At 44.4% G+C, this 20,258-nt stretch overlaps 1 protein-coding gene across 2 annotated transcripts in view; it reads left to right on the forward strand.

Annotated features, from left to right (window-relative positions):
* PDE7B (phosphodiesterase 7B) overlaps positions 1 to 20,258 on the forward strand; it is a 540,312-nt gene that overhangs the window by 314,553 nt on the left and 205,501 nt on the right. For both annotated transcript variants that reach the window (XM_088452442.1, XM_088452449.1), the window contains exon 3: positions 15,207 to 15,348. In XM_088452442.1, coding sequence (XP_088308568.1) covers positions 15,336 to 15,348 — 13 coding nt within the window. In that variant the 5' untranslated portion in view covers positions 15,207 to 15,335. The remainder of the gene's footprint in view (positions 1 to 15,206; positions 15,349 to 20,258) is intronic.

Below are 20,258 nucleotides of genomic sequence, written 5' to 3' on the forward strand. Positions count from 1 at the left end.
CTTTACCTAACTCCTCAGCTATGCTTTCACAACTTTCACTAACTCCCCAACTGTGCACCTGCAACCTTTACCTAACTCCTCAGCTATGCTTTCACAACTTTCACTAACTCCCCAACTGTGCACCTCAACCTTTCCCTAACTCCTCAGCTATGCTTTCACAACTTTCACTAACTCCCCAACTGTGCACCTGCAACCTTTACCTAACTCCTCAGCTATGCTTTCACAACTTTCACTAACTCCCCAACTGTGCACCTCAACCTTTCCCTAACTCCTCAGCTACGCTTTCACAACTTTCACTAACTCCCCAACTGTGCACCTGCAACCTTTACCTAACTCCTCAGCTATGCTTTCACAACTTTCACTAACTCCCCAACTGTGCACCTCAACCTTTCCCTAACTCCTCAGCTATGCTTTCACAACTTTCACTAACTCCCCAACTGTGCACCTGCAACCTTTACCTAACTCCTCAGCTATGCTTTCACAACTTTCACTAACTCCCCAACTGTGCACCTCAACCTTTCCCTAACTCCTCAGCTATGCTTTCACAACTTTCACTAACTCCCCAACTGTGCACCTCAACCTTTCCCTAACTCCTCAGCTATGCTTTCACAACTTTCACTAACTCCCCAACTGTGCACCTGCAACCTTTACCTAACTCCTCAGCTATGCTTTCACAACTTTCACTAACTCCCCAACTGTGCACCTCAACCTTTCCCTAACTCCTCAGCTACGCTTTCACAACTTTCACTAACTCCCCAACTGTGCACCTCAACCTTTCCCTAACTCCTCAGCTATGCTTTCACAACTTTCACTAACTCCCCAACTGTGCACCTCAACCTTTCCCTAACTCCTCAGCTACGCTTTCACAACTTTCACTAACTCCCCAACTGTGCACCTGCAACCTTTCCCTAACTCCTCAGCTACGCTTTCACAACTTTCACTAACTCCCCAACTGTGCACCTCAACCTTTCCCTAACTCCTCAGCTACGCTTTCACAACTTTCACTAACTCCCCAACTGTGCACCTCAACCTTTCCCTAACTCCTCAGCTACGCTTTCACAACTTTCACTAACTCCCCAACTGTGCACCTGCAACCTTTCCCTAACTCCTCAGCTATGCTTCCACAACTTTCACTAACTCCCCAACTGTGCACCTGCAACCTTTCCCTAACTCCTCAGCTACGCTTTCACAACTTTCACTAACTCCCCAACTGTGCACCTGCAACCTTTCCCTAACTCCTCAGCTATGCTTTCACAACTTTCACTAACTCCCCAACTGTGCACCTCAACCTTTCCCTAACTCCTCAGCTACGCTTTCACAACTTTCACTAACTCCCCAACTGTGCACCTGCAACATTTTCTTAAGTCCACAATTAGAGAAGATTAATAAAATTTTCACAATTATTCTCTCTATTAAAACAAACATACTGTACCGATTCCATATCGATTCAAAAGATCGATATGGGACCATCGAATGGTCATCCATAGAAGAAACTCTCTTATAATCTCACTGCAACTGATGGGACAAATGCAAGAGTAGGTTGAAAAATGGGTACAAATTCGTAAAAAGTGCACAAAAAAATGTCATATCAAGATGTACCCAGAGCCATAGCAGCATATGCGTCTGGTTTACCCCAAATCATCTTCATTAATGTTATTTGCACCTGGTCTGCTGCAGGTGCAAAATATTTGCCTCCAAATAGGTGTATATACATTTCTGCATAAGCCATATTTCCGTCAACATGCCCTTACTGCTCTCGGCCTACATTTACACTCCCCTTCCCTTCCCTGTTCTGTATATCCGATGGTACAGTAAGTTGGTGCAAAAGCCAGATACACATAAATCTGTGTTTCCTTCGCGGGCATGTGTCGGGTAAATTTACAGAGCCGTAACTAGGGTGGTGAGACCTGTGCCATGGCACAGGGCACCGCAGGGCAGGGGGCGCTCTTTGGGGGGGGCAATGCTCGCTCTGGCACAGGGCACCAAAAAGTCTAGTAACGGCTCCGTAAATTTACACTTTATTTCGCCAGAGGACTTAATAAACCTCTATCTTTTTATTCCACCCAGAAACAGATCCAAATTATTTGGCATTAGAAATAAGATATTCTAACAGGACTATGACATCATGTGGGAAGAATATATGAGCAGCTGTTGCATAAGCATTCTTGCTCAGCGGGGATTTATACTTATCATCTCTCCTCTTTTTACAGTGCTAACTCATTGGAGAGGTGTAAATAGCTTCACTTGTGTATGCTTGCCACATAGAAAGCAGCTGATGGCCTGCAGTATTTCCATTAACGCATACAGTGGTTATAAAGTATACAGAATCAACAGCATTCACATCCAAATTTATATAACCGCTTAAAAGTCATGCATGTAACAATATTCATTCAGTACAATATATATTTTCTACAGCATCAATGCTACATTTTATTACCAAAATGAATTTTATTACTTACATTATTACTTACATTGTTACTTATATTATTATTATGTAGTGATAAACCATTTTGTACACGAGTATCCAAAAATGTTATATTGTTGCATAAACTATCTTCTTTAATCACTATTCATGCAGCCATTATCTACACACAATAGGCCTGATTCACTACGGATCGCTATTGCGATTACGTAGGCAGATCTGCTTAGAAAATATGCTAATGAATGCAATTGCAAAGCCAGCATAGAAATGCCCACTACCGCTATCTCACATCCGTAATACCTTGCAGTCCAGCGTATACATCAGGAACATCGAGTAACATTGGCCCCTAAAGCACAATTATAATGGGTCTGACGTTCCTCAGAAATTGCTAACCTCGTGGCACGCAGCAAGTCCTCAAGCTGCGTATGCTGCCACAGTGTCTAATTTATGCACGCCCATGTAATGGCGTTCAAATGGACAGGCATGCCTCCGTTTCTCCTTCCACTTCCCCGTCACCACTCCCAAACGCTGACCTCCCGTCACGCACTCTGCAATGGCTTTGTGTGAGCTGTGAGATTGCAGTGCGATCGCAGTTCTGTGGATGTGCAAGCGCACTGCAATGCATACGCATGCGCAGTACGCAACAATCGGCTGTGTGCGTGCGCTATTCCAATAGCGATCCATAGTGAATCAGGCCCAATATTTCTAATAGTGTCCATACAGCACATATACTGTAGTAGCCTGTAATAATAACCATATAAATAATGCTTATGATCTGAACTATGGCCCTGATTCAGAGCCGGTCGCTCTGACAGAGCGCTCACTCTGAATCAGGGCCGTTTTTCTTTTTTTTTTTATAACGGCCTCCCACAGCTATAGCAAGCGGCCAGGAAGATGGTCGCGATGGTCTTGACCATCGGGCTTGCGTCGAGACCCTTGTGGTAGGGTCTCGTTGCCGCAAGCCCCAGAGAGATTTCTGCTCTAACACTCGTGATGTCAGTGGGGCCGACCCCAAACGGAGGCATTCACATGGGAACGGCTCCGTTTGGGCAGCCACTTCCCCGACCAGCCCACCAAAGGGGGCGTGCTGTCACTCAACATCAACAGCACGCACCCTTTGGTACGAGACCCGGAGCAACGGATTGGCCGTCGCTAACCGGAACTCGCGCATGCGCACGACGGAGCCGGCTCCATCGTGCGAATGCGCTCTGGGCCACCATCAACCCGGTTGCGAGCGCTCAGCGCTTGCGACCGGGTCTGAATCAGGCCCTATGTACACATTGAAGGTTTCATTTACAGTTGGGGTAAACTCAGCATAGCTAAACCATGGTGTCCTCCTGGAATGGGCAAATTTGAAATGTGCAAATTTACTGATGGGAAGGTGGCATATTTTAGATATTGTCAGTGTTACAATAATGTTGCACAATAATGTTGTGTGAGCAGCATTTTTCTGTGTGGATAAGAAACAAAGAAAAGCATTTGCATTGCAGCAAGTTTTGTCATTCACAATTACCATCAGATGACATATACAGTATACAGTATGTAGCCCGCACAGCTCACACACTAAATAGATGCCAACACATCCAAGTCTCGCTCCCCCTTTTCACACCCGAGATGCTTGCCTCCAAGTCACTTGCATTCTTCTGATATATTACTGGCCACATGGAAGTGCACATCCACTATCATCACAAATTTTAGTTGCTGAAATGTCCTGAGTTTTTAAATACAACGATTATTCAAATTCCATTTATCTCGTGCTGAACCCATTGATTAAGCCAGTACCAGTGGGCTACTAAAGTTCAAACTTCCACTTCATTTGTTATTTGATGAATGATAGTATTATTTCACATTATGATTTCTTTACAAATGTATTCATTTACTATTTATGACTTACCTATCTTATGTATGCTTTTATGACCCTATTATTCTTTTCAATAACCCTCACTGTAATCACTAATTTTTAATATTTTAGTGATAGAATTTTAATAAGTTTTACTTTCTGCTGTATATTTGTTTTGCTCATCCCTATTTTATTTATCTTCATCCTTTCCATTGATTCACTCTTTTATACCCATCACCTCCAGCATTGTTTCACCTATACCCCTTTTACACTACAGGCAATAACCCGAGATATTGCACGTGAACGCACAGCAACCCTTGTTACTGTGTAGTGTGAAAGGGACAGGTTGAAATAGGCCAGGTCGAGCAACCCGGCATTTAAACCTTGGTCACAAGAAGGGTTGAACACGTGTTCAACCCGACTCACGGTGCAGTGTGAATGGGTAACCCGTTCACTGCATAGGAGAGCCGGTGCTTGGAGATGATCTCATCTCCAAGCTTCGGCTCAACATGTGGTGACGGGGATGTCGTCTACCCAGCATTAGTGCTGGGTCGAGCCGCGTCAAACTGGCTCTCAAGACCCACTACTTCATCAAGGCCTTCCAGCTCTCCTCCTAACCCACTTCATGCTCTTTCCTCCTTATCTACCCTTTCTGTGTCACGCCTATCTGTCTGCCCCTCCCCTTTAGAATGTAAGCTCTCATGAGCAGGGCCCTCTTCCCTCATGTGCTTCTCCTTACACTTTCTTCTACTCCCCGCAAGGGCACCTAACACTTGACTGCTAACTCCCTGCTGCTAATTGTGTGTATTTTAATCGCTATTGCAGCAATGTATATAAACCATGTCCTTGTCCTGTACTGTAAGTTGCTAATTTCTTGTTCACTTATTAGTTTATGTACTCTGTAAGGTGCTGCGGAAGATTTTGTGGTGCATTATGAATAAAGAATAATAATAATAATTGTTACCATACACTAGCAATCTACAGCCCCAATTGATCTGTGAAATCCAACATGTTGGACAACCTGAAATGACCAATTGCAATCACTTTTGGTCAAAATCTGCAATCTGTGAAGCCCATACATTGCAGATTTCTTTACACAATCATCTGCAAAACACCAAATTGCCCCAATTGGTTGCTGATGTATGAGGGCCTTAACACCCAGCCCCCCTTTACACATTTCTTCACTTCTCCACTCTATACCATTACCACCAGTGCACTTCTCCCTTTCTCTTGCACTAACACATATTATTCTATTACCATTATGTTCCATCTGAACCTATTTATAGTCCCTGCATAATTATATACATTATATATCTCACACGCCCTCTATAATAGCACACTGCACCATACTTGACTAACAATGTTTACCATATCTCATCCATGTCATCTATACACTAATACACAAATAATATTTTTTAGATCCTGTTATTATCTTATATATTTTCTCCTTCCCATTTACTTTTCCATCAAACATCTTTGCCTCTCTGTGTCTACATCATCTGAATATTTGCACCCTTCCTTAACCCTCCTACTATCCCAACAAGATTAATTTATTCTTGTATAAATTTATTATCGCTTTGGTTTAAAACCTTAAATATTTTGCTACAGCACTATGGCTATCCTAATCTAAGACATTCAGAATTTTCCACTCGATACAACGGATAACTGTCAGACATAACTCCATAAGTTTGCTCATAGTCTAAACAGGTGTATAACATAAAACTGTGTTTAACGTATACAATCCATGTGTTAGACAGATACTTTTTAGCCTGGTTTCAGTTCCTTTAAGTTTCTGGGGCCTATTTCATACTTGCCAACCTTGGGGCAGCCAGGGTGGGACTCCACTGCTTGGGGCAGCAAAAGTGGGGGTTGCTGATGGATGGGGGTGGCAATGCTATTGCATCATTGCAGCCCTGTCCCCGCTATGCAATTAGCGACATTATGAAGCAGGGGTCGAAGCCACAATGACACAATTCAGCACAAATTTCATCAACGGCCGACTGCACCGCCCACTTCACTCAGGTGGTGGGCGGATCTGCCAGACTTGCCCACTCTTCGGAAATGCCACCCAATTTTGGTAGCATCCAGGACGATCTGGGATGGTTGCCTAGTATGGCCTATTTATTAAAGAAAAAAAATGCCAGTGCAGCTGAAAGAACGGCTGGCCGAATCCCTACATATATAAAACGATTACAGTTTTTGTGGGGTTTTGCATCTTCTTCCTTTGATAAATAGAGCCCTCTGTGTGAATTTCTTAAGGGTATTGAGAAAGATAATGTCAACAACTCTAACCACTTATGCCACTCAAATAACATGAATTACCTTCCCAGAATAAATATGTTTTAAGTCTATTACATGCATTGTCTTTTGTGTGTTGATCTTTGGCTCATGTTTCTATAATCACTAGTAGTTCTTGCAATTACAATTCCTAGATAACAATATTCACTACATTAGTGATATTTTACATGCTATGCCATAATAACTGGTACACACTTAAGGGGATTCTTCCAGATACCCAGTTTCCTTCCTGTTGGCTGTTCACTCCCCGAGGATCAGTCACTTAACTGCATACAGCAGATTTTCCTATACCATCCCATCCCCGTATGTGTCCTGTCCTGCAGACAACATGTCACAGAAGGGATGGTGCAGATGTCAGGTGGTGAGCGCCCCATGTGTGACATGCTGTCAGCTACAGAGAGATGGACACAGAAGGTTTTCACAGAGCAGTATGGAAAAGGATGAGTGTTAAACCATGACTACTAACTTTCCAGATTTCAGCGGGACAGTCCTGATTTTGAGGGTTGTATTTCCCCATCACGATCAGATCTGCATTATTCCAATCTCAGGATACTCAGGACATTCCAGGAAGTAGGTTTATGCAAAAAGATAAATGAAACTTAAAACAATTGGTGTACAATTCTTACATATTGTAATATGGGTGAGGGAATGGGCTATTAAATTAATGGTAGGATGAGGTTGTAGGTGTCTTGGTTTTGGTATCCTGTAGCTCTGGCACAGGGCCCAGGGTATTAAGGAAATGGGGAGGCTTCAAGATACCATGACTCATAGGTAATACAGGAACTGGGAGACTAGAGACACTAGGATCACGGACCGGAGCAATGCAAGGATACTAGAATTGGAACAGGAACCCAAGCCACCAGGCAGCCTCTCACCTAATGGTCCACGGACCAATCAGACCAGAGAACTACTCCAGTGACAAGAAGAACCTGAACTCAAAACAGCATAGTACTGATAGTCTGGACCTGGGAACCAAGCCAGGAATCAGAATCTTATATTACCAGGGAAGAACTAATGAAGATATATCCCTAGTATAGCTCTGACGCAAGACCTTGACCAAATCCAGAAGGGGACCTCAGGATAGAGAGACACTTCAGGCACACACAGTTCTGAACACCTCGATGCTAAATGACTGTGACCCGATCATGCCCTCCAGCCCTGAAACCCCAGTGCTGACTCTCAGCCCAAGACAAGAGCACACAGTACAGAATAACCAAAATAGTCAACCTAGATTATACAGTAACCCACTATAGCCACAGAGTGTAGTGATACTTGCAACGCAGTCCAGATGATGCCCAAACAACACAGAGTGGAATCCACGCAGATGATAAGATGTGTGGCAACAGCAAATGGTATGCACCGCAGGTACACTGACAGAACTGGAGCTGGAGTTGAAAGCGGTCTGTGTGCAGCGTGGAAGCCGCAGCACTGATAGATGGTATACAGCAATAGATGGAATGCAAACAACGATGATCAGCGGGGAAGACGCAGTGCTGAGATGGTATACAGCAGCGATGGTAAACAGTCCCAGTGTTTATCTTTATGCAGCATGGTAGCCGCAGCGCTGAGAGGCAAACAGCGATGGTACAAGTGGGTAATGGTTGAGTTTCAGCAAGGAGAGTATCCACAGGAGAAAGCTCTGGAAACACAGGAGACACTGAGCCTGAAACAATCCTCAAGAAGGAACACAGTTGTTCAGACGAGTCTTTCCTAGGCCTGGAAATATATAGGGCATACTTGCCGACAATCAGCTCCAGCCTTCCGGGAGGGAGCTGATTGTCGGCTAATAGCGGGGGGCGGGGCTGGCCATTGGGGGCGGAGCGGGCATTTTGTGGCACACTGGGGGCGGAGCCGGGGCGGGGCCACACGATCGCGTCATCGTGACTCTGCACCCTCTTCACAATGCCGTGATTTTCGGCATTGTAAAGCAGGGGGCGGGGCCACGATGACGCGATTCTGCGCGAATCGCGTCACCGGGCCCCCAGCTGCGGGTATTTCTGTTTTTTTCAGGGGGGAGGTGGGGAGGGTGTGAGACTTCCGGGAGACTTGCCTGCCTTTCCAGGGGGCCAGGAGCGGCACCCGAAAATCGGGAGGCTCCCGGCCAAATCGGGAGGGTAGGCAAGCCTGATATAGGGAGTGGTAACAGGTACAGTAATTGGTCAGATGAGCACTGGGATAGTCTGTTGGAGGTTTTAGACACAGCAATTAATGAATGTTTAACCCTGTATGGGCGGCTAAAACCCAGATTCATGACAGTAGGGCTAATCAACTAATGGCTAGTGTGACCTATTATTTTATTGTTAGGGGTGGCGATTGTGGCAACTATGTAATAGTAGTCATAGTGGGGCCTATTAATTAATGGTGGATTGAGTGGTTTGGGGTGACTGTCCCACTCAGTCAGGACTTCTATGTCTTGCTTTACATAGCTCTGCAAGGGAAACTGTGTGCACCTTATAGTAGTGCACTGCAGCATTGCCCATCTATTTGAACTGTCCAAAATTATAGCCATGCTTTTTGCCTGCTGGTCATGGCCATTCTGGCTGCATGGAGTGACACGAGTAACTCTACTAGAAATCTGAATAATGTACATAAAATAGCCTTACTTCAATGCTGTGGGCACTAGACATTCTAGTGCAACCTTACATTTTATTGTAATTACTGTATAACTACCTGTAAACAAAAACTTCCACTTAATTTCTTATTTCCTTTCTTAAAGCCAAGGATACAGTACATACAGTTTTCACTTATTTGCTGACAAAATTGGACACTTGTATATTGAATATGCTGACATATAACCCACATGTACATAATTGTTAGATTCGGAAAAGTAAACACACACACACAGTATTTTCTGAGAGTGTAATAAACATTCCTTTATTCATATAAAAGCACATAGCAACAGCAATTTACTGCCTACTGGCCTCTCCCTCGCCAACAGTACAAGTGCTCCTGTTCTAAATTTATACAATTCATTGTCATAGTTATAAAAGTTTTACTTTAGTAAAAAACACACTTATTTCTTGCGAAAGTGCGGTTTCTTTTTTCATCCAGAGAAATGTGCAGTCAACATAAATTATCTGAAAGGCACAACTTGCTATACATGTTTGTGAGTGCAACTACATGTGAAGCGAGATTTGGTGTTACATGGTTCACATCTTTTTCTAGTTGTGCTTTCTATGTATTATTTGTAGAAAACAAGGAACATTTTTGAAATGAGTAAATCCTCACGCATAGTGTGTATTTCAATATCTTTGAAGCTCGGCTTGCCGGCGACACTGCCCGCAACGGTAGTATTATTCTTAGCGCTTGCCAGACCAGTTTGTGTTAAGTAGTGCAATCAGAAGAGATTATTAATACTAATCTTATTTGACCCCTTATTTATGTAGGAAGACCACAGCTATTTCTCTGCCACTACCTACACTTCTCAGTGGGCATTACTGTAGTATACAGCCATGGCCAAAAGTTTTCAGAATGACATAAGTATTGGTTTTCACAAAGTTTGCGGCTTCAGTGTTTTTAGACCTTTTTGTTGAATGTTACTATGGTATACTGAAGTAAAATTACAAGTATTTTGTAAGTGTCAAAGTAATTTTACTTCAGTATACCATAGTAACATCCGGGGCTGCCATCAAAATTTGTGGGGCCCGGGACTGAAAGAATAGGCAGGGCCCTCCTCCTCTCCATTATTGAATGCAGTCTGTGCACCCATCCTTTTTATTTGTATTACCTCACCCCCCCCTTATTGAATGTAGCCTGTGTACAGGCCCTGCATTTTCATCACCTCACCCACCACCCCTCGTTAGTGAATATATTCTGCGCGTGGCAGGCCCTGCATTTTTATTTTTATTACCTCACCCCCCCCCCCATTAGTGAATTTAGTGAGCTAGTGAGCGCAGCAGGCCCTGCATTTTTATCACCTCTCCCCCTCCTGCCCCCCTGGTAGTGAAGTCTGTGAGCGGCAGACATATCTCCCCCCTCCGCCCCCGGGTAGTGACATGTGTGCGCGGCAGGCCCTGCATTTTCATCACCTCACTCTCCCCCATCCCCCTGCTGCCCAGGCATTCCCCCACTTACCTTATGGATCCGGCAGCGGCTACTTCCTCCACGGTCCACCAGCACTGCAGACGCGCTCCTCTTCTTCCGCAGCTCACCCTACAATGGCGCGCCGTTACGTCACACGCGCTGACGCCAAAACAAGCTCGCGGACCGGCAGCCAATCAGGAGCAGCCGCTACGGCCGCTCCTGATTGGCTGCCATTCCGCAACCTCAAGTTGGCTTGTAGCCGCCCTGCTTCTATCTCCCTGCATCATTTGCTGCTGCAGCGGCGCTGCTACCCGGGCCCCCCTCCGTCTACCCTCCCTCCGGGCCCGGGACTCGAGGCCCGGCGGTCCCCCCCTGATGGCGGCCCTGACAAAAAGGTCTAAAATCACTGAAGCAGCAAACTTTGTGAAAATCAATACTTTAGTCATTCTCAAAACTTTTGGCCATGGTTGTATATAGAGGCTACATCTAGCAGCCTCATTTATTAATCATTAAGATTCTTATCTATCTCCTTTAGTTTTATCTGTTATATGGTGTAGACAGTCATCTTTGTAGCATTTCTTGCTACTATTTGTTCAGGAGGCCGAAGTGAAACTTCCTCTATGAGTCTTATCAGGTAGCCTACCTAAGTGTCTATGGGGGGAATTCAATTCAGTGCGATGTTGAATAGCTGCGGGAGGGAGCCCCCGAAGCTATTCAATACACCGTGCTGTTTGGGCGGGCAAAGTATTTATTCTCTCACCCCCCTGGGGATGTGAGGAGAAATCCGACAAAAGTGCCAGACGCGCAGCTGTTTTACTGCTTAGCTAACAGCCATGCGCCCGGCACTTTAGTCCGAGAATGCCAGTTCTCGCTCCTTAACACCCTTGTTAAGTCGCCAGCGCACTGAATTGAATAGCTCTGGGAGCTCCCTATTCAATTCACGTTGAACTGAATTCCCCCAAGATATAACATTACATTATGGTCCATATGCCTGATATGGCGCATGCGCAGAAGCTAATTTCTTCAGATTTTGTGGGGGTTCTTCAGAGATTCCAGAAGTGTAGAAATCCCTCCTGGATTTTGCCTATACGCTTCCGTGAAGATGGAGTCGGGAGTGGAGCGGAAAATGGCCTAGCAATCACCAGCGATACCCGTCAGTTATAACCGAGGCTTTAGTAGTACATCAGGAGAAGCTCTATATCTGATAAAAACACCTGTTTTTTGACGGAAATTGGCTTTTTTGATTCTTGTAAATAGACCATATTACAATGAAATTAAATATGTTTTTTTTTACCATTATACCAGTATATACATTGCAAGTAAGTGAACTTTAAACAGTTAATTTTTTCTATTTTTGACATCAAATATGTAGAAAACACAATATGAATTGATGTCTAGAATAAAAATGTGCGATGAACATGTGATGGTAGGAATGCTAATTATATGAATCATGAGTGAACTATTTTCAGCTTTGATTTATTATGTTGATATACCAAGAACAGACTGTACAACTCCTACCTAGTGAGTAGTTGCAAAATAAAGTGCTTAAAATATATAATAATATACTGTTTAATATCTGCTTGTATTACTACAAGCAACTTTCTAAAAAACAGACATTTTCCAAAATGTGTACCATGAAATAACCCATATCATATACAGTCAATTTGACTATTTACAGAATTCCCCCCTATTAAGGAGGGAATTCAATTAGCCCTGGGAATTTATGGAGGCTAATTGATCCCCCGGGAGCTATTCAATTAGCCCCGAAGCTGGCAGTCATCAGGGATTATTTCTCACCTGCCTGAGGCAGGCAAGGAAAATCCCTGATAATCAGCCCTGTTATGGCGATCGCAGGTCATGAAAACACATAGGTCTGTGACCTTTTCATGAATTCTATGAGTTTTCGCCTGAAAATATATATATTTTGGGCGCAAAAACCGGTGACTAATTGAATAGCACAAAAAAAATGGCAAAAAAGGTAAATAAATAGTTTTTCGCAATGTGGGCATAATGATACTGGAGACATAGTGTGGCATGGTGGAGGGCAATGAGCAGCATAATATTAATACAGGGGGCATTATGGGCATAATAAAACTGGGAGCGTTGTGTGGCATAGTGGAGGGAAATGTGGGGCATAATGTTAATACTGGGGCATTGTGTGGCATAGTGGAGGGCAATGTGGAGCATAATATCAATACCGGGGGCACTGTTTGGTATGGTGGGGGGCAGTGTATGGCATAATATTTGGGGCATTAAGTGGCATACTGTGGGAACTGTGTGGTATAAAATTAATACTGGAGGCATTGTGTGGCATGCTGTGGACACTGTGTTATACTGGGGGCACTGTGTGACATACTGGGTGCACTGTGTGGCATAATGTAATTTTATTGGTAGTAGGCCCTACAAATTAGTTGACTTGGGGACCATACAAACCTTAATCTGGCCCTGGGGCCCATTGCAAAGAACATGCGCAAACTAGTGTTCCCATAAGGGATCATAATTAGGCCCCTTAATGTCCCTCCTAAAAACAGAGATACAGTTACTTTTTAGTCGAGGTAGAAAATGTTGCTCAATTGTTTCATATGAAGATCTCTTTTACAGATTTCTTCAGACCTTGTGGATAGATCCCCTGACACTCCTGTGTAAACAGATCTGCAGTTCAAGAAACCTTCTAAAAAGCTTGTTTCAAACAGTGATCAGACTTATGTCAAGTATGGATACTATAGTTATGAAGCACTTGACCAACAATATGATAAATACAGCACGTGTTTGCAGATCACATCCATAATAACCTTAATAGGCCCGTTACACATGTGAAAGCGTGTCTTTCCGCATGTTTTTAGTAACAGGCCCATTCATTATTAGGTAATGGGGCTGAGAACTTAAAGTTTTTGGAGTTTGCTTGAGGGAACCAACGCCATCTCCAGATGGTGTTGATTCCCGGAGCCGCGCTCCTTCCTATGGGAAGGAGGTCTGGGGTTGTGGAGAAGGATCTGAGTGGATCCTTTCACCACCCCCGCATTTCAAGACCTACGGCCGCGCGCATGCATGAACTCAGGTCACACATGCGTAGTCAGCAAGCACGTCACCAGTACGTTACACTGCTACTTCGGCAGCAGTGTCTGATATTGCAAGGACAGTTCCTTTTCAGAGCAGCTGTACCCGCATTGGAGCACTACTAAATTGCTCCGGAAATTAACTATCCACCACCACAACTCACAACGAGTGGATACTTAATTATCCCAATGATGAATAGGCCCCTTAAATATAAAGGTTGACTGCCATATTTTGTGTCTTTATGGAGATTTACATTTTTCTATCAATTTATCTGACAATTTAAGCACCTATATCCATGGCAGTGCTGCAACTAGGGGGGCTAAGGGGCACGTGAGTCGGGTGCCGGACTTGAGGGGGTGCCAGGGAGAGGCTGCTGGGAGGCTAGGTTGCTGCTATTTTGGGTTTGCAGCCGCTTCCCGGCCTTGAGAGGCGCAGAGATAGTGTCAGTCTAATGTGGTGCCGGTTGCGAGCCAATCAGTGCTCAAGGACAGGTAGCCAATCAGCAGATTAAGATATATAGAGGAAAAAAGTCTAGGCACTAGGTGGTACTAATACCTATACATATACAATATTAGGCTGCTGCCTCCCTGAAAAGAGGAATGCCAATCCTCAATGCAAACAAACAGAATATAATAGATATACAGGTAGCGCTGCTAAACATATATGAAATATAAAATATAAATATATAAATTTAATAGGGATAAATTCCACAATATGTAATCTCCCGGGAGTATAATAATAACATAAAAATCAATATACACCAATCACCATATACAAGAATAAATATATATGCTGGAAGTTTGTGGACAAAATAAATTAGACCAAATGGATGTGTCTAATCATATGCCAAATCTTTGTGTTGGAAACACAATTGCCAGTAAGATGAATCACATAAAATGTAACAATGTAGACAAGCGGCTCTCAGGAATAAATGGCAGTCACTATGTGAATGTATCCAATAGTGCCGGCTTATAAGAGTCTATGCAGATAAATGCACAATAATATATCGTGATGGAAGAAACACACAGTGCCGTGGAGACTCTCGGTGTAGTCCTCGTCAGTCTCCACACGGTGCACTGTATAGATAATTACAGTCAATTGAGCTCTCTATGCTCATAATATGCAGAGTATAGTTACCGTCACTGTGTCAGAGCGATGTATGGGCAGACAGTGTCGCAAAGTGGTAGCCCACCGGGGTCTTGAGCAGGTGATGGGGTGTACAGCAGAAATCCGTAACTTCAACGCGTTTCTCTGCACATGGCAGCTTTTTCATGTTCTCTGCTTCTTGTCACTTATTCCTGAGAGCCGCTTGTCTACATTGTTACATTTTATGTGATTCATCTTACTGGCAATTGTGTTTCACACACAAAGATTTGGCATATGATTAGACACATCCATTTGATCTAATTTATTTTGTCCACAAATTTCCAGCATATATCTATTCTTGTATATGGTGATTGGTGTATATTGATTTATATGTTATTTTTATACTCCCGGGAGATTGCATGTCGTGGAATTTATCCCTATTAAATTTATATATTTATATTTTATGTTTCTATTTCATAGCCAATCAGAAGAGGCTGCCGGTCCGTGAGCTCTAATTGGCGAGCGTTGCTACGTTACAATGACGGCAGTACTGACAGTTCCCCAGCGTGTGGCAACCCCGTTCCGTGCCACCCCGAGCTCACCCACCGCATGGCCCTGGCAGGTAAGAGAAGGGAGATGGCTTAATGTAAAAGAGGCCTTACAGTGGCATAATGTGTAAGGAGCCTTACTGTGGCATAATGTAAAGGGGGCCTTACTGTGGCATAATGTGTAAGAGGCATTACTGTGGCATAATGTATATGGGGCAGTACTATGGCATAACTGTATAAGGGGCATTACTGTGGCATAATGCATAATGCATAAAGGGCATTACTGTGGCTTAATGTATAAGGGGCATTACTGTGGCATAATGCATAAAGGGCATTACTGTGGCTTAATGTATAAGGGGCAGTACTGTGGCATAATGTGTTGTAAGGGGCATTACTGTGGAAGAATGTATTGTAAGGGGCATTACTGTGTTGCATAATGTGTTATAAGAGTCATTAATGTGTGGCATAATGTGCTATAAAGGGGCATCACTATGTCACAAAACCACACTCCCTTTTTGTCCTCTATGTTGTATTTTTTTTGGGGGGGCGCCAAATTATGGCCTTGCCCTGGCTGAAAAAAATCCTAGTTTTGGCCTAGGTGTGTGTATATATATATGTGTGTATGTATATATATATATATATATATATATATATATATCAAAATCGGGCTGCACTCACCAATTTGTATAATAGAAAACAAATTCTTTATTCAAATTTGTGTCTCTTCATTGTTGACAATTTTCATTAAAGGAAAATTTTATATATAGTATATATATATTATATTTTGCATACCTTCCAACTGTCCCCATTTCAGCGGGACAGTCCCACTTTTTGGAGATTGTACCGCTATACCACCTGCAGGCCACAGTGTCTTGCATACCGGAGGGAGGTTGTTTGGGCACTGTCGCGCATGCGCTTGTAATCCGCATTGTGACAGGAGATGATGGGGCTGCCCACAGCTCTCTGGGCCTCATTCAGAGGCGGTCGTAGGATGCAAGCGGTCGCTCAGAAACAGGGCGGCCGCTTGCATCCTGAACGGCCGCCTCCATGTCGGTCGTTAGGCTGTGGGTTAACACCCACAGCTCTAACGACCGCTAAGGGAGATGGTCACGATGGTCAAGACCATCGCGACCATTGGGGCTTACGACGAGACCCTAGGGTAGGGTCTCGTCAACCTTAAGCCCCAGGGAGCTTCCTGCTCTGTTTGAGTAGGAAGCTCCCCACTGACATCACTGATGATGTCAGTGGGGACGCCCACAAAACGGCAAGCGTTCCGAAAGGAACGCCTCCGTTTGGCCGGGCATGCCCCCTGCCCGCCCAGCAAACGGAGCGAGCTGTCAATCAACATCGACAGCTCGCTCCGTCTGCTTCGAGCCCGCTAACGACGGGTGATCCGTCGTTAGCGGGGGCTCGTGCATGCGCACGACGGAGCAGTCTCCGTCATGCGCATGCCCTGTGGACCAACATTGAGTCGGTTGCGAGCACTCAGCGCTCACGACCGACTCTGAATAAGGTCCTCAGAGCTCTGGCCAAGCCCACAGCATGGCAAGAACAAGGACATGGCGGGGTGAGAGACACAGGGGGGATGCATCAAAATGCTGCTTTGCCCCGGGTGACAAAGATCCTAGTTTCGGCCCTGCATACCCAGACAGAGATCACTTGTGCATACAGATTGATCCACCTGTTGATGGAGCACACTATCCCGAAAATGAGCATTTATAGGAGCTAATTGTGCGGCAACCATGTGAATGTACGGAATTATTCCATCTCTTGAGAGTGTCATGGGAATTTCTGGAGTCTATATATTAAGCCTTGGAAAGAGAAAAAGTGAACGGAGATAAAGTAACAACCAACCAGCTCCTAACTGTCATTTTTCAAGCACAGCCTGTGGCATGGCAGTTAGGAGCTGATTGGCCGGTAATTTTTCTCCATTCACTTTATTTCCACCAAAGGCTTAGTAAATAGACCCCTCAGATGGATGTTTTGCACCCAGAATGCAGTAGGAGCAAGTCCATATATTAATTATGATGGATGCAGAAGTAAGAACTAGTGACGTGCGATGAGCTCAATGGCTGGGTGTCAGGGTTCAGCCTAGGATCGGCTATCTCTCACCTCTGTGCTGGCTTCCCCTGAGTTTCTTGTGGTCAGACGTCTGGTGCAGTGAGGGGTGAGATGCTGAGTATTTTGCCTTGGGTGCTTTTGCGGACTTCCATGGTCGGCTTTGTGTTTTGAGGATCGGAGTTCCCATCATGGGCGCCGCCATGACAGTTCCTCTCATGTGACAGTCCTCCTAACCAATGGTAGCATGATCTCAGTCAGCTGATGCTGTGCTCCAATAATCTGGTACCCCTGGGTATAAATCCGCCCCCAGAACTTCAAGTAACTGCTGTTCATCTTCTTTGTTCCAGTGCCTGTGATACTATGTTGCTCTGTGCTATTCCTGCAGAGAGTTGCTTCAGCCTGCTCACAGTTCTCTAAAGTCTCCAGGTTTAGCTTCCTTGCTATTCTCAGTCTGAGAGTTAGTTCTCTCCTAGGGGACAATTCATCAACACTAAAATAACGTTTTTAAGGACATTTTCCTTAAATAACGTTATTTTGGTATTCATGAACAGACTTAGCACAGGAGATATCACAGATATTTCCCTGCTAAGTTCCCCTGCGTTAATTTCCACACTCCCCATACATTATTATGGGGATGTGGAAATTGTGGTATTCATCAAATTCCGAAAATTATGAATTTTCGGAATTTGATGCAGTTACTATTCGCCACTGTGAGGTGGCGAATAGCAGAATCGACTTACCTGTATCCACGTGTGCAGGTCCCCCGACGAGTCCTTCCGGCGCTCTGCTCCGTCCTCAGGCTCCGGAGGCTGGTCGGACATGTGTACTCCCCAGCAGAGCATTTTAGAAAATTTTAGAAAAATAAAAAAAAGTTTTGTTTTTTTTTCTAATCTGTCATGTGGTCTGCTGGGAAACCACATGACAGACCAGCAGGACGGAGCCGGAGGCTGCTGCGCGGACAGGTAAGTCGGGGGGGGGGGAGGTGAGCGGAGGGGGGTACACTACCTTAACGCATCTGTAGGCAGTGTTGCGCATGCGCTGGTTTTACAGATGTAACAGCGCATGCGCAGCACTGTTTCCAGATGTGATAAGGTAGTGTAGGCAGGGAAAAGTATCTATTTCCCGAAAAGCTGTCATCGCAAAAATGACAGCTTTTCGGAATAGATACTTATGGAGAGGTGGAATGATGAATTCCACCTATAATTAGGTAGAACTCCATGCGAGTTCTAAACCTAATTATCTCCATCGAATTTTTAGGTTTAATGAATAGGCCCCCTAGTACCATGTTTTTCTATGTCTGTGTGTCTTTGTATATGTGCTACTGAGGTGTCAGATTACCTGCTAGTACTAATTAGCTCCCAGCTGCCTCTTTAAGCATTCCCAGCCAGTCTACAGCCCTGTGTTTGTCTGTTTAAATCTGCACCAGCATTCCTAAATTTTCCAGTATATGCCTGTCTTCTCTCTGTGTCTCACTGTGCTAATCAGCTCCAGAATCTGTTACTTTCCCAGTATTTGCCTTTGTCCACTCTGCTATGTGTCTTGTCTGTGCAAAGCAGTACCAGCATTTCCAGTACTCCCAATATTTGCCTTTGTCCACTCTGCTCTGTATCTTGTCTGTGCAAATCAGCACCAATATATTTAACTATTTCCAGTCCATGCCTGTGTTCTAGCATCCAGATTCTTTCCCTGTTTTCTAAGTATTCAGATCCAGCTTCAGAGTTCAAGCATTCGGTTCACCACCAGTATTATAGCATTCATTATAGTTTCCGCTCTTGTTCCATTCCCAGATACCTGTCCAGAGGGCCGCGACCTGCTCACTTGGTGCAGCAGAAAACCAAATCCCAATTGGAGGGGTCACTGGAGAAAACCACCAAGTGAGTTAGACTCCGCGCCTATGGGCAGGTCTAGCCAAACCTGGGTTTGGCTGCAACTAGGAGACCTAGTCCAGTCACTCCCATAGTCACCCGAACCCCCTGGCTCACCATCCTCCACAGAGGAACATTTGCATCGGATCATGACTCTGGGGAGGCACACTTGGAGATGGGTCTGAGTACTGGGAGCCTGTCTCATGCCCTACTCACTGTAACTTTCCCCTCACTACACTAAGCTTCAGTGATTCGACTACCTGCATCACTGTGTCTACTTTTGCTGCTGCTGATTGAACTCTGATCTCTAAACACTGCAGTGCACTTCATGGTAACATGACACATGCAAGGTGTTCATCAGTGCTCAAGGCACGCCACCCCCTTTCCCCCCGCACACACTCAGAGGCATGCCTCTATTAGCTCTCTTTCTGTGCAGCTTACTGCCAGTGGTGTCTCCCCGCCCCCAGCTCTGCAAGCAATGTCTGACTATACAGAAGCGAGTCTGAGCTGTTGCTGTCTCATCTCCCTGCAGTCCCAGGGAGCTCCACAAAGCTGGTGAGTGTTAACTATAAAAATGATTACAATAAACAAAGAAGATGTTTATAAGTTATAAATATCTTCTTTGTATTATTCTAATCATTTTTATATCAAATCTCTGGAGTATGACAGGGGAGGCTCTACCCTAACTGCATGTCACTGGTAAGAACAGTGGACATGATAGGCTTCCACATGCAGACTCACTGATTTTTAGTATACATGGGCGGATTCCCACATTAGTATAAAAAAGTAAGTAGACTACCGTGGCCAAACGAAAAAGCATCTGTGAATCTGTATTATAAATTATTATGGATATTACACATCTCCTCAGAGATTCATTTCAGCTACTGGCAAACAGTCTTGTCATTTGATATGGTTATAGAACTTGATTATGAAATCCTTATAATTTGTAGTAGGGGGGGTTTATTATTTCAACAAACTTGTTTTTATATTGTCCTTTGCCAGCCCTGTATAAAAGTAATGTATGGATGACTTAATAACTTTGTCTCAGGACATTGTGG

The sequence above is a fragment of the Taudactylus pleione genome, unplaced genomic scaffold (genome assembly GCF_031769625.1).
Source record: "Taudactylus pleione unplaced genomic scaffold, aTauple2 ptg000006l, whole genome shotgun sequence".
Taxonomy (NCBI): Eukaryota; Metazoa; Chordata; class Amphibia; order Anura; family Myobatrachidae; genus Taudactylus; species Taudactylus pleione.